Source organism: Dinoponera quadriceps, unplaced genomic scaffold, assembly GCF_001313825.1.
Source record: "Dinoponera quadriceps isolate SergipeBrazil2010 unplaced genomic scaffold, ASM131382v1 scaffold1609, whole genome shotgun sequence".
Classification (NCBI taxonomy): Eukaryota; Metazoa; Arthropoda; class Insecta; order Hymenoptera; family Formicidae; genus Dinoponera; species Dinoponera quadriceps.
Window position 1 is genome coordinate 263,911 of NW_014555756.1, and position 22,766 is coordinate 286,676.

At 41.4% G+C, this 22,766-nt stretch overlaps 6 protein-coding genes across 12 annotated transcripts; 3 read left to right on the forward strand and 3 right to left on the reverse strand.

Moving 5' to 3' along the window:
- The first annotated feature begins 57 nt into the window (after positions 1-57).
- Positions 58-2,481, forward strand: LOC106745355 (myotrophin). The gene is made up of 3 exons (XM_014620897.1): positions 58-320; positions 1,097-1,207; positions 1,442-2,481. Exons 1-3 carry the CDS (start codon positions 252-254, stop codon positions 1,616-1,618), a joined length of 357 nt encoding a protein of 118 aa, XP_014476383.1. The 5' UTR covers positions 58-251; the 3' UTR covers positions 1,619-2,481.
- Positions 2,286-11,216, reverse strand: LOC106745347 (histone-lysine N-methyltransferase SETDB1). Of its 6 annotated transcripts, none has more exons than XM_014620882.1 (15): positions 10,237-10,365; positions 9,964-10,121; positions 9,571-9,845; positions 9,051-9,180; positions 8,758-8,901; positions 8,326-8,690; positions 7,992-8,230; positions 7,491-7,911; positions 7,042-7,317; positions 6,316-6,660; positions 5,665-5,832; positions 5,274-5,582; positions 4,911-5,185; positions 4,340-4,676; positions 2,286-3,476 (listed from the first exon to the last, which is right to left on the reverse strand). In XM_014620882.1, the coding sequence occupies exons 3-15, from the start codon at positions 9,793-9,795 to the stop codon at positions 3,270-3,272; spliced, it is 3,441 nt and encodes a 1,146-aa protein (XP_014476368.1). In that variant the 5' UTR covers positions 9,796-9,845; positions 9,964-10,121; positions 10,237-10,365; the 3' UTR covers positions 2,286-3,269. The 6 variants fall into 6 exon arrangements, with proteins under 6 accessions (XP_014476368.1, XP_014476367.1, XP_014476371.1 ...); XM_014620881.1 differs by having other exon boundaries at positions 10,203-10,365; XM_014620885.1 differs by lacking the exons at positions 9,964-10,121; positions 10,237-10,365 and adding an exon at positions 10,825-11,216.
- Positions 11,120-13,614, forward strand: LOC106745352 (beta-1,3-galactosyltransferase 6). The gene is made up of 2 exons (XM_014620893.1): positions 11,120-12,160; positions 12,707-13,614. Exons 1-2 carry the CDS (start codon positions 11,442-11,444, stop codon positions 12,990-12,992), a joined length of 1,005 nt encoding a protein of 334 aa, XP_014476379.1. The 5' UTR covers positions 11,120-11,441; the 3' UTR covers positions 12,993-13,614.
- Positions 13,615-13,715: 101 nt separating this feature from the next.
- LOC106745354 (inhibitor of growth protein 5) lies at positions 13,716-17,213 on the reverse strand. 2 transcript variants are annotated; one of them, XM_014620896.1, is made up of 4 exons: positions 16,949-17,213; positions 15,450-15,899; positions 14,800-14,978; positions 13,716-14,667 (listed from the first exon to the last, which is right to left on the reverse strand). In XM_014620896.1, exons 1-4 carry the CDS (start codon positions 16,980-16,982, stop codon positions 14,566-14,568), a joined length of 765 nt encoding a protein of 254 aa, XP_014476382.1. In that variant the 5' UTR covers positions 16,983-17,213; the 3' UTR covers positions 13,716-14,565. The 2 variants fall into 2 exon arrangements, with proteins under 2 accessions (XP_014476382.1, XP_014476381.1); XM_014620895.1 differs by lacking the exon at positions 16,949-17,213 and adding an exon at positions 16,168-16,336.
- Positions 17,214-17,504: 291 nt separating this feature from the next.
- LOC106745353 (protein KTI12 homolog) lies at positions 17,505-19,333 on the forward strand. Its single transcript, XM_014620894.1, has 6 exons — positions 17,505-17,589; positions 17,813-18,061; positions 18,162-18,423; positions 18,498-18,636; positions 18,709-18,771; positions 19,122-19,333. The coding sequence occupies exons 2-6, from the start codon at positions 17,890-17,892 to the stop codon at positions 19,317-19,319; spliced, it is 834 nt and encodes a 277-aa protein (XP_014476380.1). The 5' UTR covers positions 17,505-17,589; positions 17,813-17,889; the 3' UTR covers positions 19,320-19,333.
- LOC106745351 (carnosine N-methyltransferase) lies at positions 19,329-22,624 on the reverse strand. The gene is made up of 7 exons (XM_014620892.1): positions 22,014-22,624; positions 21,514-21,721; positions 21,266-21,423; positions 20,786-20,926; positions 20,542-20,704; positions 20,225-20,458; positions 19,329-20,128 (listed from the first exon to the last, which is right to left on the reverse strand). The coding sequence occupies exons 1-7, from the start codon at positions 22,124-22,126 to the stop codon at positions 19,955-19,957; spliced, it is 1,191 nt and encodes a 396-aa protein (XP_014476378.1). The 5' UTR covers positions 22,127-22,624; the 3' UTR covers positions 19,329-19,954.
- Positions 22,625-22,766: the final 142 nt, after the last annotated feature.

Sequence of the window (22,766 nt, forward strand, 5' to 3'; positions counted from 1 at the left end):
ATTGCTGATTCTGCAAGAAAGTACATACAGGGGAGAATGCAAGTGAAATAAGCTGGCATTTGATTCTCGTGGGTTGGTATCGCGCACAGATCATCAGCAGCCGCATAACGAGACTCTCTCTTGGTGGGTGCACGGTTGCTTCGTCAAATTTCATGGGCGAATGATTGAAGCACGAAACGGATAAGAGGAAAGTGGAAGTACGGCAGTGTACTGTTCGTCGTGTCTCTAAGCCTGTAAAAGCGACGACGAAAATGAGCGAGCTCGTTTGGGGGATAAAGAATGGCGATCTCGAGCAAGTGCGAGATATCGTCGAGAACAAGGCAAATATGACATGTCGATCCGCTTTTTGTAAAAATTGTTTTGCACACACACACACACACACACATACTCTGACCGCGCCGTATGCTAAGCACAACGCCCCATTCTAGACTGTTAGATACGCCGAAAAGCCGTCGAGTAATTAGGAAGTAAATGCGCACACCTCGATCGCCGGAAGTACTTGCATGTACTGCATGAATAATTACAGCGCGCCTCTCGAATGTATCAGTATGCTTCGATCTTATCTGGCAAATTTTATCTTTTCTCTCACATACACGCAATTTGAAATGCTGCGAATTTTACTTTCCATAATTTTAATTCTGGATGAGTGATCTAAAAAATGGTAATGAATTTAGTGATATGGAAGCTCTTGGGAAGAGCTATCTGTGTACATTAGAATATGAAAATCTTGTCAATAAAACCTCATCATGATTTAATTATTTCACTAATAGATGAGAAATCACAAAAGAATGATACCTTCTAACAACGTCTCACAAGAGACACTGAAACGTGACGGTTTTGTAGAATCTCATGTCTAATGTCACTTGTTTGTAATTTAGTTACTGCTCGCTTGTATCACAGTTGTCTAATCTTATACTAGAGTGTATTAAATGCTTTGTAGCTCTCTTAGAAAGATTCTGGTCCTGATGTAACAAAAGATATAATCAAGTACTATTATAGTAGCATCTCGTTAATTGCCAACTGATCATTTATTCATGTCAAAAAGTAAAGATATCTATTTCTGATCGGCTGATTATTATTTCATTGTTACTCCTAGAATATTGATGTAAATCAAATGATTGATGGAAGAACGCCTCTACATTATGCAGCTGATTATGGTCAGAACGAAGTTGTCAGATACTTGCTGGAGAAAGGAGCAAATGCCAATGTGAGTTCCAACAAAATATTAACACTTCATGACAACTTTAGACAACTAAACAACAATTGGTTGAAATCAATTGGCTCAAATTAACAGCACAATTCACGATTAATATTGTAGGATAATATATTGCTTAGTAATTTTATATAATTGATGATCTTCAAAGTTAAATATGAATCATGTATAATTGTGATGATAACACCTATTGGGAGAACTTTTCAAAGGTAACTTTGTTTTTCACAGGCTACGGACAAGCATGGGATCACAACATTATTGGCAGCAATCTGGGAAGGGCATACAAATTGTGTAAAACTGTTGCTAGAGAAAGGTGCTAAGCCAGATGGCTTAACACCGGATGGCACGAGCTATCTGGACGCGGCTGAGAAAGACGAAATTAAACAGCTCCTGAAACTCCACTAGCATAAAGCCGAATAAAATGCGGAATCATAATTTTGTTACTTTAGTATGTTAATGTTCCTCATAGAGAGAGTGAGAGAGAAAGAGAGGGAGAAAGAGAGTATTCCACCACAGCTTGATTTTGATTTCTCGCTTATGATTAGGGGTATCACATATTTATGCACTCTAAATTAATGAACATAGGTACGTGGATGCTGTTTTATAATAATAAAAAAAATAATAATAAAATAATATACTGCATGTGTCAAGAGTGTATAATGAAGAGCTCATATTCTTGCGCGGTTAATTAATTCTTCATGGTTCTAAACATACGCATAAGTCTACGAATTTGTAATAACGATATTGTTCTTTCGTAGCTAAGACCGATTACGAAGGTTAATTTTAATTTAAACTTAACGATCGTACACACACACACACACACACACACACACACACACACACACACACACATATATATATATACATAATATTATGTATTTTGATATATTCTCTATAAGACGGTACGTACGACTTTTACATTCTCTTTGTTATTAATTTATAAATCTTGGGGAACCTTTTTATACATTTTTATGTCACGTATGCGCGCGCGATCGTGTGTTGAATCATTATTACTCCATTTTAATTTAATACTTTTCCGTCGAATTGACGGAGGATTATTTGTGCGTTTTGAACAAAATGCCGAAAAAAAAAACTCCTTCGAGACTACTCCTGTGTGCTGAGTTGAATTTTCCAACGAGATCTATGTAAATTGCGATCAAAGAAGTAGTAGTGTCTTTGCAATGCTCTACCAACGTGTAATGTGTCTAATGGATGCTAAGAATGTACAATAATCAAAAATAACAAGCAAATACATTCATTGTTATGAATATCACTCTCTCGTTCCTTACGATCCTGTATCTCCTTTGAGTCCTGTTGCCCGTATCCAGGCGTGGTTGACCTTTCTTCTCATATGTTGCCTGTGGTGCGCATGCTGATTATACACAGGCATATATTATGAAGACATACAAAGTTTAACGCCAGTTCCGAACGGTACATTATTTTATAGAGGTTCTCTCTCATGGCAAGGATACTCTCTCTCTCTCTCTCTCTCGGTGATTTGCCATTGCCTTCCGAGAAGATATACGAGCGTAAATATTTTTGTCTTCTACCGGGAGGGGGATCGAACCGCTAAGCATAGTAGACCAGTGCGCTATGCCACATTCGCGCTCATGTCCTGTATACCCACTACATAAATACCTTTTAAACGAAATAAAAATAGGTTAATAATCCAGTCTTTTAGCATATTATTATAAAATCGTATCTGTTCTTTAATAGTTCGAAATACTTGTATAAACTGCAAAACACATCTTTTGTAAATAATTTATCAGAAGTGGAGTCATATATATATATATATATATATATNCGAGTCATTGTACAAACGAAATCTCTAAAAAAAACACATGTACACACATACGCACATTTCTCGTTTTCACATGTTTGTATGGTATAGATATCGGTAAGAATAAATAATGACGAAGGGATATGATACTCGTGGCACGTATTATCAATTAGCGGTTTTTGCCGGTGAAAACGTATTCTGTTTGTATAAAGAACAAACTCGTCAATAAAAAAAAAAAAACGAAAAAAAAAACCTGCATATAAAAGCGCACACAGCTCACAGAAGACGGCCCCTGCAGTTGGCCGCACCGCACTTGCAAATGATCACTTTGCCCGGTATGCTGCCTACGTCGTAGCTGTAATTCCACGTGAGCTCTTGGCCGGCTTTTATGTACTGCAACGCGAAGAACGCCACCCATGGGAAGCGCACGTCGTGCGTATCGACGAAAACGTTTTGCACGAAGATGTTCGGATCACACGAGTGCTGAAAGAAAAGCAACGCACTCATTTTATACGTAATCACCAAAAATTCATTTACAAAATGAAATGTCTCGAAAGATGTATCGGTATTTGAGCGTTACATTATTAAAATAAGAATAGAATTTTATTTCGTCTTCTTATCATTATTGAGTATAGCTTCTTCTCGAAATGTGATTAAGAAGATTGTAAGATGAAATTAGTTTGATAAGAATTCGATGAAACTAGCATTATGTACACACTGAAATATTACCTGCACGTGTAGTTAGAAAATGCTTGAGCATTCGAAAGCTAAGATATTTGCAACTAAATTTGACGCTTTTTATACGTACTCCTTGAGCGTGTTATTTGTAATTTCTATTTTTAATATTTTCTAAATTAAAAATAAAATCTTAATAACATTACACACAAAGTTCAGAATTATTGACTATTTTGTTTTTTTAAATACACAGCGATGTTAAATTTATAATTTACAATCATATTCGAAATAAATAATATATATGCACATATTTAAACATTTATGTATTTCTTTCTATTATCTGTGCATCTCTGTTAGATCGACTGACGCATAAATATAGCATTAATAAAAAAAAAAATAAAAAAACAATATTTTCGTATTCGTAACATTGTGTACATATGTTTATTCAACTTCGTTTCAAATTAACATTTATTTATTAGGTAGTGAAATAAAAGTAGGGAAATGTAATTTTGCTTGATAAATACTAAATTTACGAATGGCTTCCTTGATGTGCCACTGAAAATACGATGCAGGGGACTTACAGCCTTCTTAAGAAGCTAAATGAGTTGAAACAAGCTCAGCTTCAACAAACAACAGCATATCGAGATATTTGTCTAATTAATTTTACTTACATTCAAATAACGACCGATATTTCCGGTCGTCTTGGCGTCCATGATATAAACAGCCTCATCTTCACCGAAGAAGTCTCTCACAGATTTGAACGTCGGTCTTTCTATTTGCGTTGGCTCTACGCTCGGCTCGAATCTGCTCGGTTCCCTTATATTGTTTCTACTGTCATCGTCGTCGCTGACGTTAGCCACATCCTGATCCGCCAAACGATTCTCACTCGCGGATGACTTCTCCGAGCTTTTCGTGGTAATCCCGTCCTCGCTGCTCTCTTCCAAAACTTCTGGCAAATCTCGCGCGTTGTCCTTCTTCCCGCTCTTTTTCCGTTTCCTTAAGCGCTTCCTAGTAACAAAACTCTTCTTGTATTCTTTTACCAACTGACCGATGTTACAATAAGCTATTCGCACAGATGTCATGACAGTCAAAGTATAATTATTATCTAAGATATTGTTATATGTATTGTTATTTTGTCAAAGCAACAATGACACTCGGTGAGAAAAAACGGATTCTCAAATCGCAGCGATATTTCGAAAATCGAATGCAACAGAATTCAGATTAAATTCGGGATGAATATACCTGATAGACGAAGATTCCGACGTCTTGAACGAATGGTTTTTCAAATATGTCGTAATGAAATCTTCGTCCGAATCATAGGTATTGTCCTTCGAATTGTCCTCCTCCTCTTCGTCGCTTACGCTGTCTTTCTTGTCAATGTCGTCCGCGGGTGACGCTGGCTCTTCTGCTTCGAGAACGTCGCTCTCGTAACCTTCCTTGATACCTTCCACCACCTCCACGTAGTCCAACTCGGCCAGATACTCGTCGCCGTAATTCTTGCCGCCTTCGTTGGCGCCCTGTGCGTCAAGAAACAGATGGAATGACAGATCTACAGATCGATACACAGGTAAGTAAAAAACCTGGGTAGATTCCGGTGATCGGTACCTGTTCAGTGAGCAGTCTGCCTGCGTAGATGCAGATGAAAGCGCCATGTGGGATGTCGTTGAGACATCTGATACCCCAACCACGCGGTCCGGTTTTGAACACCTGCAGTTTCAGCCGGAGCGGATGCTGAACCACTCTGTTTAGGCAGGTCTTCACCGAACACTTGCATCCCGAGTTGCACTCGTAAATCCCGGTGGTCACCGGCTCGGGCAGACGTTTGTAGACGTAGCCGACAGCGGTGTCCGGTACCTTGCCCCCCAAGGTCGCACCTTGTATTGTCAATTGCCAACATTGGCATTTGCTTTTGTCCTGTGGCACATCGTGGTGAAGGGGAGTAAGTTCGAGCTCGTGTTAACAAATAACAAGCGTTCATCTCCAGAGTTTCTCGTACCTGACAGTCGTCCTCGCAGTCACAGCTGCATAAGAACGCCGGATCCAGATTCAAGTGGACACCTTCCGTTGGCTCTCTGCGCGTGGTGTACCTTATGGTGTCCGGTTGGGTGTGGTCCAAGTCGTTCACGCACGGTATCGGCACGTTCTCCACGCCGTAACTGAGATCCTTTCAGACAGAAACAAAAACGATCAACACTATCCATATATTTACAGGATTGAAATATATCGGGTCAGTCACGAAGTTCGGTTCGGCGAGTTTTGAGTCAAATCTGCCTTTGATGCATTCAATGAAATTCATCGAGTGAACGATCACTGCCATTGTCTGTAAGTCTATTCTTTTCAGCTGAACTGCGATGGAAACTTCGTTTCTTTCTCTTTCTACGTCAGGTTGTAGACTTGTTCCATCCTAACAGAAGAAAGTTCGACACAGTTTGGCTGGAAAGAACCGACCTTATGATCCTTCGCCAACGTCCTGGAAATATTCTTGTACTTTCATCGCAAAAGAGATGGCCAGTTTATCGTCAAAGGCAAAATGCCGAGCCAAACTTTCTGATTGGCCCACAATACAAGCGTTCTCTAACATCTATGGAATGTCGGTACCTTATGAATAATTCGTGCTGTTCCTAAATGGATCTTTACGTCGACTCACTTTGATGTTGATGAAGCATTTCTCCACGATGAAGTCTGCGAAGGCGCGCACCCAGTAGTCGAAGTCGAACAGATCAACGGACAAGGTGCTGCCGGTGGCGCGGAGATAACGGTGCAGCTCCTCCATATTTCGTAGCCTGATGCCGCACGGTGCCTGATACAGTATCACCTTTTTGGTCTTGGAGAATTTACAGAGCTGCCGGTGCCATCCGCACAACAAGGGAATGGCAAGCGGCGGCAGCCCTTTCAAGTCATCCTGCGAAACCTTGATGCCCTTGGTGCACTTTGACGAGCACTTGTGCAAAACGTACTTCTTCGGCTCGTATTTCCTCTTGGTGTGGTAAAACTGGAAAAGGACGAGGAGGCATCGGAGAAATCGAATTATCCGATCAATCGAGCTAATTACTATATAAATATATCACGTAACAGCCACGTAATAATAATTAACACTACTTGTAAATTGTAATTATAAATAATTGATAAATATATAAATTATACATATTACTATTATTAAGAAATATATATATATATATATATAATTATCTTACTATATTATGTATACGATAATTATCACTATTATTTATTGGAGGAAAAATTGTAGGAAAAAAGTTAGATATTCAGTGGTACGGAAGCGACCAAAAGATGGGGCAACAGCTGATCTTGATGCTTTTTAATTAACAGCAACGTATGGCCATTTTGTTGAATCATTTAATGACAATTTACTCACAACGATACTATGAGACGGCTTCATTTCCGTCGGAGGATTGTACGGTGTCATTGCCGTTGTCGCCGCGCTGTCCACGTTGATGGGTCTCTTGGTAGTGCTTTTCTTCGCTACCGCTCGAGACTGTTGCAGTGCGGCGGGTGCCGGTGCAGCGGGTGCCGGTGCGGCGGCGGGCATCGCGTTCGTCACGACCGTTGCCTTCGCCGCTCGCGCATTCTGCGTTACTTCCTCGTCCGCTTCCACGTTGGATGTGTACTCGACATACGGCAGATTGCTTTTCTGTAAGAAGGTGCGATGACACAACGCATAAGAAATTCACCATCGGGAAGTTACCTCGACACTTCGAATCAGAGATGAGCGATACAGTAAGAAATATCGATATTTTCTACTGTATGTTCACACATCTCTACTTCGAACGTGGAGTTTCCACGTCGATGTGAGGCGACACTCACGTTGGAGGCCGCGGCGATGCGCGGCAGCCGATTGTGGGCGATGCTCGACACGTGGTGCGTCTTGTTGCCCTGTTGCCTTGCGGAGGCCTTCATCAGCTCGAAATAGAGCGGGCCTAATCTAGCGGATCCGCGGTAAATCCACTCGGTCCTACCGTCGGCGTCGAAGTACATCTGCACCAAACTCGCGTCCACCTGTATCACTCTCGCGACCCACCACTTGCCGTTCCACTCGGTCTTCACTATCTGGCCAGCCTGCAGCTTCACCATCGGCCTCTCCGGGTACGACTCCAGGTATTTCTTCACGAAGTCCCGCGAGTCGATCGGCACGTCTTCCCAAACGTGCGGCGAGCTCTCCCAAACTACGTGGATACGTTGGTGGGTGATATACTGCGCGTAACCGTCGTCGAAGAACACCAAGTACCTGCGGGAAGAAGATTCCGAAGCTCACGAGCCTCCACACGGGAGATATTTTCCCAGACGTTCGCGCAAAATGCCGCTCACCTGTACTTGTTCGTGGACTTGGGCGTCTCGGCGATTATTCCGCTGAAGAAGCCGCTGTCAGTGGCGTCGTTGAATATGGCGATAACTCGCGTCCCAACCGGTATTATAACTTTGCAGATTTGAGCTATCGCTACGTGTTTGCCGTAAACGGTCTTCATGTTTGGGCGTTCCTTGTTAGTCTTAACATTCAGTAGCTTCACACGAGCGCACCACGGATTTTGCGTGATCATGTAATGGACCTACAAAAAAACAAGAGTCGCCGTACTGTACATACTTGTGGGATTGTCTGATAAAGATGGTAGGGCATTATTTTATACTGCTGCATCGTGCGCACCTTTCCTTTTATCCAAGCCTGGGAAGGAGTTTTCATGGCGAAAACGAAGTTATCCACTTCCGGGGCAGTTTTCACGAGCGGCCCGGTCGGAGGTAAATCGGGGACCATCATCTGCTTGCCGTCCCGTTCGATCGGTAAAATCTCCACTTGGTTGTCATGCGAAAGTGCGGCAGATTGAACGCGTACTTGTGTAACCTTCTTCGTCGCCACAAACGGACAGAGAGACTCGGCAACAGGCCCGTCGTTTATCTGAAGTTCCTCGAGCATTTTAATCTGCGGTTTGTACTCATCGTACAGATCGTTGCGCAATTTGTCCATGGTCTTCATCACTCCCCGTATTTCCATGTCAAGATCATGATTCGTTGCTATTGATAAACAATAGGATACAATAAACAGATTGCGCGTGCAAGTCGGAAGAGGACGTAATTTTACCGCTTATGGTTTTCCACTTCTTCTTCAGGTCTGTGCAAGCTACCTCAATTTGATGTTTGATATTGTACTTTTTAGAGATATACATTAATGTATCGTCCAATTTATCTTTAATGTCCACGAATATATCTTCAGGTACATATTGCTCTGTAAGAATAGAACTACTATGATACCTTTCAGACAGATACTTAGATCACCTAGATTTTATAAAATCAGATTTGATTTAATTATTTCCTCTTTTCTCTCTTTCTCTTAAATTTCTACTGCTTAGGAATGATATTAGAAGTTTAGTATACCTTCAACGTCCGCTTCTCTTTTCTCCTCACTGTCAGACTCATCGCTGTCGGAAATTTCTACTTCCATCGTGTGATCTGGAAAGTCACAACTTAATAGTGGTTTATTTTGCACAAGGGCTGTCACCAGTCGCTGTAAATTTAAACATGATTGTGGCAATTATTACATCGTATCTAACATCTCTTAACTTGTTAACCGAGCGGGACGTATAAATACGTCAAACGTAAACAATATCGGGTACGGATAGGACATATGAATACGTCCTTGAAATATGTGTTGAAAGAGTACGCACCCGTTATATGTTGCGTAATTAAAAAAGGAATTCCCCGGTTAACAGGTTAATATATAATTAATATAATGAATGCTGACTTTACAATCATTCAGAATATATTTTTTTGGGACATCCTGTGTATGTATATATACATATATATACACATATATATATATATATATAATAGTAATCATATACACAGATAATTCTTAATTTATCTCAATAAAATTTTTAAATGAAATTGCGCACACCTGTTGATGCTGCAGAGCAGTGTTAAAGCATTCTTTGCATATTACACGTTTCTTCCTCTCACTGGTGACACCATAATAAGCACAGGCAAAGGAAGGCGCCGGTTTCATATCTACTCCGGACTGACATTTGAAATTAATGCAGTTACTGTTGCCCGCTTTGGATTTGCTTCTACGTGCAGCTTCGTCCGATTGGTCATCATCGGACACCAATTCGATAACCTCCATAATCCTCACGTGTTTATTGCTTATCCGATAACCATTCAGCAGAATGATTTCTAAAAATAAAAGAATCGCATCAACTGAACTGAACTGTCCTGTGAGACGAGATTGTAATTTGAACTCTTTAAGTGCTGATAGAATAATTCGAAATTGAAAACCATGTTTTTGTGATACCTAAGTTTCAAGAAAAATAACAATTGATCGAAGGTTAGGGTCAGCTTAGCTTAGGTTAGGTTAGCTTTGGAAAGACCTCTGTCATTGCGAAATGCAACTAACGGCGTTCTTCGGCAGAACTCAGTATCGATCGTGTAACTTTTCTCACAGGACGGAAACTTGTAAAATGAAAAGCGAAATATTTTCAAATTAGAAAACTTATAATTCGTAAAATTTATACTTTTACGTGAAATTTATACATTTGACGAGTTCACACGGGAAGGGAATATTTACAGCCGTCTAGATGTAATGAATCTTCTCTTTTAGCCTGAATTCGTGAAAATTTCACAATTTGGAAATATTTCACTTTTCCGCCCTATGGGAAAAATTACATAATCGATACTCTGGTGCGCACTAAGCGCGCATTAGTCACGGACTTCGTGTTTCACTGGGGATTTCAGTGCACACGAAGATCGTGCGCGCTGTTTTATCGGCAAATCTAGTGCTGAGTTTCCGCACTTTCAGTACAGAAATTCAGCACCGAGCTCCGAGAAACGGTGCCGGTTGCGTGCAAAATATGGCGGCGCGAATTGGCATAGGTGATTTGAACATACAGAATATGCAAGTAGTATTCGATTTCCTCTCGTCATCATCTATTGGCAATGATGACGACTATTTACTTACTCGAATGAAAGACATATTATCCCGGAAATATAAAACTTTTTAGAGGTGGCACATAAGTTTTCCGATAACGAGGTCAGTTTTCATTGTAGGTTATACATCGCTTGTATAAACTGGTAACTAGTGCAAATGACTGATGTTCCAGTTTCAATATCATTTTCGAGATCCTCGGAGAGAAATGCGCTAATGTCGTGCACTCACCAGGTGCCGCGAGTGTTTCAGCGGGCGTACAGGAGGCTCGCACCAGCGGTGCACTCGGTGCCGACCCGCGCTCAGTCCTGTCCGGTGCAAAATGGTGCAACCTAACCTGAAGCCTGCGGTATGGGGAGGGGAGGAGCCGGTCAGCTGATCGCGGGATGCAGCTGATCGTTGACGTTTGACAGTGCTCGTCCGTGTAACCGTCGTTACTCGAATTATCACTTAAATCCACGAGTGACAAAGCCCGATGGGATTTCCGTTTTACACCGAATAGACCTTGGAATTTCCTTTCGTGGAGAAACAAGAGCCAGGTATTGTGCCGACCGGATCGAAATCTGCCGTTGAAACCTGCACTCGGCGTCTCTATTGCGTTTCCGTGGTACTGCTCGAATTTACGAGGTCAAAGTTCACGAGAGACGACTCGAAGGCAACGCAACGATGTGAGATACCAGCGGCCACGGGTTCAGGATCGCGCGACCGGCACGAGGAGCCGCCCTCGAATTCGAAGCCGTTCATTTTTCTCTCTCTCTCTCTCTCTCTCTCTCTCTCTCTCTTTCTCTCTCGGTATTCTCTGCGGCGGAATCCAAAATCGGGCCGCCGCTGACTCGACGGAATTTCTCATGACGCATCTGCGCTTCGTCCTCGCGCCGAAATTATCGCCGATGAGCCGCCGGAAGCTGTTCGTCCGCTCGAACGCGCTGCTGTTCGTCCTGGTGTTGGCATTCGTCTTCCTGTGTGTGCGCTACTTGCCGGCCCGGGGATGCTCGACGAACGAGTCTCCCGCGACGGAGGATAAAAGCAAGTACAGACTGGTCGTGCTGATTCTAAGCAGCCCGGACAACCTGGAGCGCCGGGACACCATCCGCAAGACCTGGCTGGTGGATCACAACGCCATGGTGCGTCCCCTGTTCGTAGTCGGCACCCTGGACATCCTGCCGGAGCAGAGGAACACCCTATTGTCGGAGAGGGATAAGTTCAACGACCTGTTGCTGCTACCCAGACTCCAGGACTCGTACGGCACGCTGACGAAGAAGGTGCTGCACGCGCTCAAGAGCACCTACGAGCACTACGACTTTGACTTCCTGCTGAAGTGCGACGACGACTCCTACGTGCTGGTACACAGGATCCTGAAGGAGCTGGACAGGTGGGAGAGCAAGGGCACCAGGCGAGAGCTCTACTGGGGCTTCTTCAACGGCCGGGCGCAGGTGAAGAGGAGCGGCCCGTGGAAGGAGACCGACTGGATCCTCTGCGATTATTACCTACCGTATGCCTTAGGAGGCGGCTACATCTTGTCCTACAATCTCGTCAAGTTTATCGCGAGCAACACGGATATCCTCAAGTGAGCATTGATGATTCACCCTCGCCTTAAGTTTGGGAAAGTTAAGGCTTCACAAGTGGCTTCGTTAACGCGTCACTGAAACCAACAGAATTGATGAAATTCGAAGAAATCTTTTTCTCAGCGCACCATTATGGTTTAAATATAACCGACGATTAACGATTGGCCGATTAGCCGGACTGACCGATGCGATTGGTCAATTCTGTTGAGTTAGTCGTCAATTAGATTTAAACCATCGCAGTAAAAACGGACGTAAGTTCTTCACCTTCTCAAAATAATTCATCACCATTACCTATTGAACAAAGTAACGATTAAACTCGTTGCTAAAACAAAAGGGGGAAGAAAAAATAAAATAACGTCCTTTCCAAGTCGTTATTCTGAAAAGTCACTTTCCCCAAGGACGTTACAAGTGACTCGTTATTTCCCAACCCAGCCTTCATCCATTTGATTCATTCATCCCGCGAGATTCATTCGTTCGGCGAATGGATTTCGCCGGAGGAACGTACCTTCCGAGATCGCGGGGAGTCATTCGCCAACCTCTCGCTTCAGGCTGCACAATTCGGAGGACGTGTCCGTCGGTCTCTGGCTGGCACCGTTGGCGAACATCGAGAGGAAGCACGACGTGCGCTTCGACACGGAGTACAGGTCGCGCGGCTGCTCCAACCAATACATTATTACTCACAAGCAAACTATACAGAACATGAGGAGCATGCACGAGTATTACCAGGCCTCTGGGGCGTTGTGCTCGAAGGAAGTGAGGAACCGCATGAGTTATCAGTACAACTGGACCGCGCCGCCCAGCCAATGCTGCAACAGACAGTCGGGCATTCCCTGAAGCGCGTGGGCTTCGCGCTCTGTTCTAGTCCGGTCTTTTTTGATACTCGTTCGAATATTCACACGTCGTTATTTATTCTGTAAGTTGTTTGTAATCTCGCACGCGCTAGGCGTACCGCTAGTGATTTATTCGTACGTTTGTCGGAGAGTAGCTTTACATTGATGAGATCGAAGACGCCACGAAGAACTCATTCCAGAAACGCATTCTGAAGTTTCGGACTGGCTACCGGAAATTAAGGATCGTGCGAACAAAGAGAGAGAGAGCCGGGATCGAGATTGGTCAATTTGTCGAATTGCAGTTTCTGTCCCGTGATCCTCAATTTCCAAGACAGGTAGTCTGATACGGGCTTAATTAGCGCTGTTGAGCGACAAGGAGCTGTAGATGATCGCTAATTGAAAAACTCGTGACGTCCCTCCGATAGTCGGGACGATCGGCGATTTTTAGACTTTATTCGCGACTCGGGCATTGTTATACGATACGGTACTATTGCTAGCTGATTGACAACGCTTGTAAATAGATTTTGTAAATATTTGGCGACGGATATACAGGTAGATATACTGGCAGGCTCGGGATTTACGTTACCGTAAATCAAATATATATAGATATATTTTTTTCAATCTCACGTACGATTAAATTTTCTTTTATTTGCATAACATATACACCCGTTTCTTCTCCGATGCAAGCTTATTTCCACGCCGACATATACGCGTATATACGAATCCGCCCCCATTACGCGTACGGACATATATACGCATATAATGTGCACACGCTGGGAATTTCCATTTATAAAATATAAAAACAGTAATAACTTTCATATATATCCATATAGTGCTAATATATTAAAATTATTACTCTTTCTCTCCTTTCTCTCTCTTTCTCTTTCATAATGCTACATTTCGCGTAAAAATCACAATAAGTCAGCAAATCACAGGTATTCAAGAAACGGCCGTGCGAAAGAATGCAAAAATACAAAGCGATTTTTATGCGATGGCATCAACATCAATAAATTACTATCCCGATGTGTGAAGAGAAGGCGAAGCGACGCGAGAACGGCCGATTCTCAAGTGTTCACCGTCTGTGATGAGCTTACGTTCTAACTGTGCTTCCATTACATCTAAAATTGACAATAAAAGTTCATTTGAACCGTCCGATTACACTTGCACGCATGATGCAAACGCATATTCCAAGCCCTCTTCAATATAAGATAACATTAAGAAAAGCCTGCGGCACGAGATCCTATTGCACGGTGAGGATATCATATTACATTGACGAGAACTGTAGACGATTCGCGCGCACTTCGTCGTATCGATAAATGGAAACGAACGGATATCGACGTCATCATCAGCAATAGATGCAATGAAAATGCAGTCCTGCATCCTTCCATTGTTTTCCCTCCTTTCCCGTAAAATTCGCTCCCGTAACATCGTTCTCTTATATAAAACCATTTATACCTCTACGCCTAAATATGAAAAAGTTACATTCTAATTTTAGAAATAACGTACGATAGTCTTTCCTTCTGTTTACATAAATATGCGACGAGACGTGCGAGCGCACGCTCCAATCTTCTTAGGACTTATTTCTTCTTGCGGTCCTGAGTACATTTGGGACAATACCACTTCCCCTTGGGTTTGGTTATTAGACCCACACACGCGAAGTGGAACCACTCTATCGGGCACTGTCAAGAATAACACAGGAAACCATCGATTACTTCTCTTCGGTAACGATCAACTTCGCGTTACAATTCGTGTGAAAAGTAAAGGAAGATCAAAGAACACAACCGAAGCATGAGTGGCAAAGTAGAACTTACGTCTGGATTGTCACAACCGATCATTTCTCCGTATGACACTTGATGGCAGAGGCAGTAAGTAGGTTCGTTGGGGTCAACGGGCATGTCCAAGACATCGGCTGGATGTCCCAATGGCGTAGCATCCACTTGAGCACCGCTGCCCACAGCACCGGTAGATGATGCTGAAGCAACGGAGCCACCTGATATAAATACGTATGTTTATATATTCGCATGTAGCAACGGCGAGATAATAATCACGAGATTCACAAGATGAGAAATCATCGCGAGCTGAAGACCCAGATGGAAATATTTTACCGAAAAAATCATGAAATTTTTCTGAAATTGCTTGAAATTCCCTCTCAATCAACCTCATTTCATTATTATCCCATCAATATTTCAATAAAAATTTAGTTTTCAACTAAATTCAATAAATTTCATGATATATATATTTCAAAAAATTTTTTATTACTTTTCAACGGTATGATTTAACTTTCCTTATATTTCACAGTACTAGATGAAACTTCATAGAGGAAATTATGATTCATTTTGAAATATATCCAATAATTTTTCGATAACTCTCATTTCACTTTTCACTGATTTCATAGTACTTCCGGTAAAATATTCAGGGAAGATCTGCAAAATGAAAAATTTTGAGAGCAAGAAGAACATACCTTTCTTCTGCTTCTTCCTCGGCGCTTTGAATTCGTCTTCACTGCTGGCCGCATTACCCTTCTTCTTCTTCTTCTCCTCCTTCAGTTTCTTTCTTCCCTTCTTGCTGGCGTTACCCTCCTCTTGCGCTCTGCTACTGTTCAATGCCTTGTCCTGTATTTCAGCCTCAAACCTCGCCAGGTCAGAGTCTAACCTCCTGATGTGCTTGTCGACTAATTCGTAGGTCTGTATAGCGAGTTGGACTTTGTCGTCGCCATATTCCTTGGCCTTGTTAAAGAGGCTCTGAATATGTGAGATCTGTTCTTTGCTCTTCTCCGGTGACTCTTTCTTTATGTTTCTCAAGTATTCGTCCGCTAGCTTGTCGATGTCCTTCATCAAAATCTGAGCTCTGGCGTCCAAGTCCCGCATTAACGTGAAATTCCTCTGCAACTCGATAGGCAAGTGCTCGAGACCTGTGACATACACACGACGGTCTTAGACCATTGATGACAGATAGAAAAAATACAAGACATTAATATAGAAATATTCAAAATATTTCTTTCTCCTTAAAATGCATACAACAAAATAATATAATAAAAACATAAACATAAGTTGATAAATTGAAATAAAAAAATAAAAATTGAGATAATGAAAAAGAAGGTAGAATAATAAAAAAAGAATGATAAAAAACTGAAAAAAATATCTTTATTATATCTTCTTAGCTTCTATTCTGTCACAAACCTGCTATTCGATCGTTAAGCTTATCCCTAACTTCATCATAGAGCTCCTTTGGAAATACATGAGTCAACAACGCAGCATACATATTTTTCAGTTTTAATACAGCAAGATCTGATAAGTTAGTGTAAAATTAATTTCCTTTAAAACCTATTCAAGTAAAAAAAATAATAAAAAAATCATAAAATATCAATATCTATTTGTTGATTTTCTTAAAACTTGACTCAAGTCTCATCAAGTCAACTTCTCATCAGTTCTTCAATTTCTCAGAAAATTATAATTTTCTGCAAAATTATTTTCACAGTCGAAGATACGCACTTTAAATTATAAAACATGAATATCAGTTTGTCGATACATTTCAAACTTTATCAAATAAAGTTATCAATTAAAGTTATTGAATTAAAGATTTAAAGAATTAAAAATTAACAATGAAATTAAAATTATTTAATCATTTAAAACTTAATTAACTCAGGTCCCTCGATTTAATAGGAAATTATAATTTTCTGCATAATTATCCTCCAAGTACGAGGAGACAAAAGTAGACGGTTGCAAGGTATAAAATAACAAATAATAAATCTGTACATCCACTACACTTTCTTCGCCTTCCTACTTTTGCTTTTCCCTCCTTCACGCCTTAACCTGCAAATCTTAACCTCCAAAACGCGCTCCTAATCTCTCCAACGGCAAGAGTACACGAAGATGTAAATCAAAGCAATTCTTGCGTCATACAGAAAGAAATGGTGTATCTGTGTAAAAAAACAAATTCGCAAGCGATCTAATTACATACTGTCGAGATAATGTTCCAAGTAAAGGGCGGTCATGATGTTTACGTTGAACCGCGTCTTCGCGTCGTGCACTCACGTTCAGAACGTATCAGCACGTGCGATTTTTACCGTGATACCGACAACAGAGAGAAAATTGCCGTTTTCGATTATGCTAAAGACAAATTTTGATGTGGAAGACGATAAAACGCGGTTATCACAAGATGTAATCGCGTTAAAACCCGGATACACGTAAAACTCCTCTTCAGGAATATGGCTGTTGACACTAGATTTGACGAGATCTCGTCTCGTGTGGTTACAAGCTTTTGGGAATTACGAAGCCCCATCCATACGTCACTCATCCACAACATGCCGGACACACAAGGCGCATGCTTACAACACAGGACCGTTTCATTGGTTGCATATCAACACGAGATAAAATTTAGTCAATGGCTGCATGAGGCGTTCCTATTGAATTTACTAGAAGCAGTCGAACTTGTTGAAAAGATGACTGCACCTTTCTCTTAGAGGTTGGCATCATGCTACATTTGTAACTAGCCAATAAAAAGAACTTTCCTGCTACTTTCTCTGACGGGCCAGTGGGAAGATTTCTTGTGGTTATACCTATCGGTACTTGGCGGAGCATGCTGTTTGTACATACGATATGGTATGCAACAAAATAAGTATACATTTTTTGAAACACGTAATTTAAGAGACGTAAAATATATCATGCAAATTTTGCACATTCATAAAGTTTTAAATTTATCACTATAGTTTGTTACATGAAGGTTATGCGAAGATTGTATGTTTAGGTTATGTTTTGGTCTAACTAACCTTACTTAACAAAGTAATTCGCACGTTTAACTCATTTTATTGCGTCTTTGTTCCAGCTTTTCGCAGGCTGTGGCGGGATAGTGTGAATTCTTCATTGAGACTTCTCGCACCGACGTTTGACTATTAGATTAAAATGCCACTCATAGTGATAACGGGCAATCCGTGTAGCGGTAAAACGACCAGGGGTCTCGAACTGAAAGACTACTTCAAGAAGAGATTAGAAAGCACCGGGCAAAGCGTGGAGATAATTAGCGAATCCGACGCGATAGTTACGGCAGGTTATGATAAGAATACATTTTACGCCGGTCAGTGGGAGTCTTAAGTTGCGACACGATTGTCACTTAATAATTGTACGTCTGATCGTGCTAATCAAGAAACAGTGAATCCAGGTAAATTATATTTCAGATTCAAAGAAAGAGAAAGCTGTCAGGAGCGCCATGAAGTCGGATATTCAGCGCAGACTCGACACACGTAATCTGTTGATATTCGACGGCAGTAATTACATCAAAGGATACCGGTATGAGATCTATTGTATGACAAAATTGTACAAAACTCCCCAATGCACGATACACTGTGATATACCGGTCGAGCACGCTTGGATGTTGAACAACAAACGAACCAAGTCCGACCAGTACAGCCGAGAAAATTTTGACGCCCTTGTCGCGAGGTAGTCACATAGTGACATCACAAGCAACGCAAATACGTTCTTCAGATTTCACGTTTGAACATTGAATCCAACAGATACGAAGCACCAGAAGGTAGAAATCGATGGGACGCGCCGCTTTTCGCGGTCACACCGGACGACGAATTGGTCGGTGAGGAGATTTACAAGTCGCTCTACGAGGTGAAAGCGCCGAAACCGAATCTCAGTACTCAGTGTGTTGGTATCGTGTTCATTCGTGTTTCCCGAATAATTCGTCCGACATCTCACGTGAATGAATTCATCTTTCAGCCACCGTTAGCATCGACGAATTACCTGTACGAACTGGACTCGATAACGCAAGACGTGATAAACGTGAGTCGTTTCTTTTTTTTTTCATTTAATCACAATTGTACGACGTAGCTATGGCAGAGATAGTTAACTTATGTACATATCAGAATAGTCGATTTCAACAACAAGAACGATTTGCGCATCGGAATGCAAACGCTGCATTTTCCTGTATTTTTCTTTTGTTCTTGAAACAATCTCTCTCTTTTTCTCTCCCCCTCACACTGTACAATATAAGATCTGTCGACGTAACGTGTACACGCGATATTCTCTATCGGACGGTCTATATATGTATATATACACTATAGGTGCTATATGTGTACATATGTATATTGTAGTAACATACAACTCTTTTTTTCTTTTCTTTCATCACAAAGGCGATATTGTCAGCGAAACAATTGGGAATCAACAACGACATAAAGGTACCGGGTTGCAGTGTGACAGTGTGCAATTCGGCCGCGCCCGCGCATCTTCTAAGATTACGCAGGCAGTTTTTAACTTACAGTAAAATGCAACAGAGTGGGATCGATCAGATCGCCGCATTATTCGTACAATATCTCAATAAAAACTTATAACAAAGTGGAAAGTGGATGCGTATCTGTTTCGTTTCCTAACTGTAATATAACGACTACATATTACGGATATATGTATATAAAGCCGCCTGTCCGTATAATGTATTCGCTGACTTGTCTCGAGACGTTCGGTCAAGTTCGCCGGACGCTCGATTCGCGATATAACGAAAGGAGAACATACACACCTGAATATTGTCTGATCTCACGCAATATGTGAGAAAGTTAACGCGATTTATAATCTCAGAAAATAATTTATCTACTATACGCGATATCTCAGTCGATTCCGGGGAAAGAAACCAGCTCGTCCATTGTTCTTTTCTTTTTTTTTTTCAACAATACTAAACCCCATGCTTGAACTCACTGTAGCGGTACTGTCTTACTGGCACATACGAAATAAATCTTAGGCTCAAATAAATTGATCATAAAGGTGAACATGTAAAAATGTCTTACGTATTATGCAGACTCGCCAACTTTACACGATGGTATACTTACTAAATAATAGATAGAGAAAGTTGATTGTACTTAAATATATGTAACAACTTTTTAGCATTCAACATGTTTTCCTCGCGTGAGTAAAATATATATATGTATGTATGTATGTATATATATATATTATATATATATACGGCGTTCCATTCTTAATTCTCTTGTTCTTGTGCGCCGTTGCTGTCCAAGCAATTCCTATGATTATGATTTACGTTGTCTATATGTTGGTGGAGCTTTCGACAGACGAAGTACACGCTGTTGTACTCGCATTGCAGCATACTATTGATGTTCTGGGCGTAACGCGTTTTCACTTGCGTCTCTTCCTTCTGAAAGATACAACACAACACGTTGGTAAAGTAAGAATACTCCCTTTCCGAGGATATTTCCAAGAATTTGCCCGGGTGTCAGACGGCAACTGTTACCTCCAACCGGAAGCCGAAGCCCAGGATAACTTCGCGAATGGCGTCGTAACTCGGCTCGATCGATTCCTCGTTTGGCAAATCACTGAAGTGATACAGCAACGGTCCGAGATTTATCCACACTCCACCTGGCTTCAAAATCTTATAAATCGTCTCAATGAATTGTACAACATTGTTGGCACAGTCTATGAAGAAGCATGTTGCTACGCAGTCCCAGTGATTGTCCTCTGTATAAACCTGAAAGGGATATTTCTCGAATTTTTAATGCCGTCGAGCGGGGGGAGAGTATCGTCCGGGTTTCGAGAAATACCGCAGGTTACCTCTAAAAAGTCCCCCGCAGTCATGGAGAATTGTGCGGTTCCTGGAAGATCGCTCGGGCTCACATCGGGGAAGGAGACTGCTTGCGTCTGATGTTCCGGTTTCAAGTTATTCATATATTGGTGTACCCAAGGATGCACTTGATACAAGTTCACTTCCCGACATCTGCGTCAATGTTAAAAGTTACGTTACGAATTCACAAATTACAACCGACATAATGAAACTATTCTTTCATTGCTTACTTACTTGTTCAGTACAAAGTTCGATGCGAACAACATGAACAATGAAAATTCGTTCCCCTGACAAGTGTATCCGCGCCTTGCAATCTCAAAGGCAAGTCGGCCCAATCCTGCACCAGGTACTAAGATATATACGTTCGACGGCGTACTGGAAATTTACCTATCATTCGATATTCTCCTTAACTACGTTCTAATGCAACTCGCAAGGGAAACTTCTGGAGTACATTGAAGATCTTGCTGCTGCAACTTTTTTCACAGACTTGTCCATTTTCTTAAATGTAAATTCTTAGTGCGACTATATTCCTTCCTTTTTTTTTCTTTTTTTTTTCTTTTTTCAAAAAGTATCAGTGATAAAATGTGCAGTGTGAAATTTTTAAACTTCCGCATAAGTTTCCCCTGTTACTTTTTCTCTTAATGCAATAATTAGGATATATAATTGGGAATAGAGTAATGCAGCGTATAGTAGGTTAGTAATAGGTTACCATACCATTGGTCTAATGGAAACTGATTCAATATTTCCTCTATAATAGGTTGATAACATGCTGTTCGTTCTTCTGTACCCTCTACGCTCCAATCGCGTACCAATTGCTTAATGGTAGCTTGGACCTTCTCTTGGTCCACCATCACAGGGCGTGGATTTAATGTCTGCAATCAGACATTAAATTATACAACAGAATGCTATATATATATGTCATATGAAGAAATATATCTATATATCTATAAATATTTTCTTACACTATCAGCCTGTGCAGCAGCTGGATGAACATTCTCGAATATATGAGCTACATCCTTTATAATGAGTTTTATAATGTGATCATTGTTCTCGATGCAACGCTTTACCTCCTGCAGATGGTCCCTGTACTTTGACAAAAGTTTCTGATGGTGCGTTGGCAGAGTGAGAAGATAGGATTCCGATTTCTTTACCCTTGACAACGAGTGTGGTCTGTGCAGAAACAGAAGGAGGTAAGGGATAAACAGCAGATAAATAATTTGAGAAATGATCTCTCTACAAATGATTATAATTCGTTAGATTAAGTCCACAGAAAAAAAAGTAAGTAAACAAATAAACCAGCAATATTACGCCTTGACTTAAGGGTCATCGCCGATACGAACAATTTACACACATTAAATTAAGCCGATCATCGCTGGTAATTAAGGATAAAAGAACCAACGAAAGATAAGAGGACCGACCGACACCGACCGGATTTATGGCTTATCGTCGGATATACACTCACTTGTAGTACTTGAACGCGGCGACGATCCTCTGGAAGTGCTTCCGCTCTTCCTCATCCTCGTAATTATTGTGCATTTTTTTCGGACGCGGATTAGCCGTCGCATTCGCTTCCATCTTTACGTGCTGCACGCGCGGGCCTTGTTTTGTAATGAATCCTCCACGCGTGTTCCAAGCTCGTCCTCACGATGACGATTCACGCCGCTTATCTGCACTTTCCGCGTTTAAAGCGCGAATAAAGCGATACACGCGTTACGTTCGCACGACAGAGAGAAAGGAGGAGGGAGAGAGCGAGAGAACGAAGAAAGGGGAAGCGAGATTTAGAACGAAACGAATACATATATTCAAATGTTCGGAAAGGAGGGAATGAAAGCGGGGTGACGAAGTGTAGAAAGTACAAATTCAAGCTCACTGACCCAGTGCTCAGAGGCTGCGTTCCAAGATTCACCGCGAACGCTGGAAATTTATAGTTTATGTCACGTATATTATAGATATTCAGCACTGTAGTGAATATCGAGACGCAGCCAGAGGGAAAAATCGTTAGCGGTATCAATCACGCTGAAAGTCATCAACGAAAAGATTCGTGGGTCATGTTCCAAAATCTTATTCGATTGACAGAGAAGTTTTTAATTCATCGGGACCAAAAGAGCGAAAATTTCTTTATCATGGGCCGGTATTCGTAGTCGGATCTTATAATTGAAACTGTCTTAAATTCATCTTCAGAGGCTGTATAGCTCATTTCATTGGCTCCGAAACA

Excerpts from the sequence above, each read along its gene's own strand:
- LOC106745355 (XM_014620897.1), top strand. The coding sequence starts at position 252 with ATGAGCGAGCTCGTTTGGGGGATAAAGAATGGCGATCTCGAGCAAGTG. Across the intron at positions 321-1,096 it reads GAGATATCGTCGAGAACAAG|AATATTGATGTAAATCAAAT; the intron begins GCAAATATGACA and ends TGTTACTCCTAG. Across the intron at positions 1,208-1,441 it reads AGAAAGGAGCAAATGCCAAT|GCTACGGACAAGCATGGGAT; the intron begins GTGAGTTCCAAC and ends TGTTTTTCACAG.
- LOC106745347 (XM_014620885.1), bottom strand. The coding sequence starts at position 9,795 with ATGGAGGTTATCGAATTGGTGTCCGATGATGACCAATCGGACGAAGCT. Across the intron at positions 8,691-8,757 it reads GAAGTGGAAAACCATAAGCG|CAACGAATCATGATCTTGAC; the intron begins GTAAAATTACGT and ends GTTTATCAATAG. Across the intron at positions 7,912-7,991 it reads AAGTCCACGAACAAGTACAG|GTACTTGGTGTTCTTCGACG; the intron begins GTGAGCGGCATT and ends TTCTTCCCGCAG.
- LOC106745352 (XM_014620893.1), top strand. The coding sequence starts at position 11,442 with ATGACGCATCTGCGCTTCGTCCTCGCGCCGAAATTATCGCCGATGAGC. Across the intron at positions 12,161-12,706 it reads AGCAACACGGATATCCTCAA|GCTGCACAATTCGGAGGACG; the intron begins GTGAGCATTGAT and ends CTCTCGCTTCAG.
- LOC106745354 (XM_014620895.1), bottom strand. The coding sequence starts at position 16,249 with ATGTATGCTGCGTTGTTGACTCATGTATTTCCAAAGGAGCTCTATGAT. Across the intron at positions 15,900-16,167 it reads GCTTAACGATCGAATAGCAG|GTCTCGAGCACTTGCCTATC; the intron begins GTTTGTGACAGA and ends TGTATGTCACAG. Across the intron at positions 14,979-15,449 it reads GAGGAAGAAGCAGAAGAAAG|GTGGCTCCGTTGCTTCAGCA; the intron begins GTATGTTCTTCT and ends TATTTATATCAG.
- LOC106745353 (XM_014620894.1), top strand. The coding sequence starts at position 17,890 with ATGCCACTCATAGTGATAACGGGCAATCCGTGTAGCGGTAAAACGACC. Across the intron at positions 18,062-18,161 it reads TAAGAATACATTTTACGCCG|ATTCAAAGAAAGAGAAAGCT; the intron begins GTCAGTGGGAGT and ends ATTATATTTCAG. Across the intron at positions 18,637-18,708 it reads CGAATCTCAGTACTCAGTGT|CCACCGTTAGCATCGACGAA; the intron begins GTTGGTATCGTG and ends TTCATCTTTCAG.
- LOC106745351 (XM_014620892.1), bottom strand. The coding sequence starts at position 22,126 with ATGGAAGCGAATGCGACGGCTAATCCGCGTCCGAAAAAAATGCACAAT. Across the intron at positions 21,722-22,013 it reads GCCGCGTTCAAGTACTACAA|ACCACACTCGTTGTCAAGGG; the intron begins GTGAGTGTATAT and ends GTTTCTGCACAG. Across the intron at positions 20,705-20,785 it reads TCGAACTTTGTACTGAACAA|ATGTCGGGAAGTGAACTTGT; the intron begins GTAAGTAAGCAA and ends ACATTGACGCAG.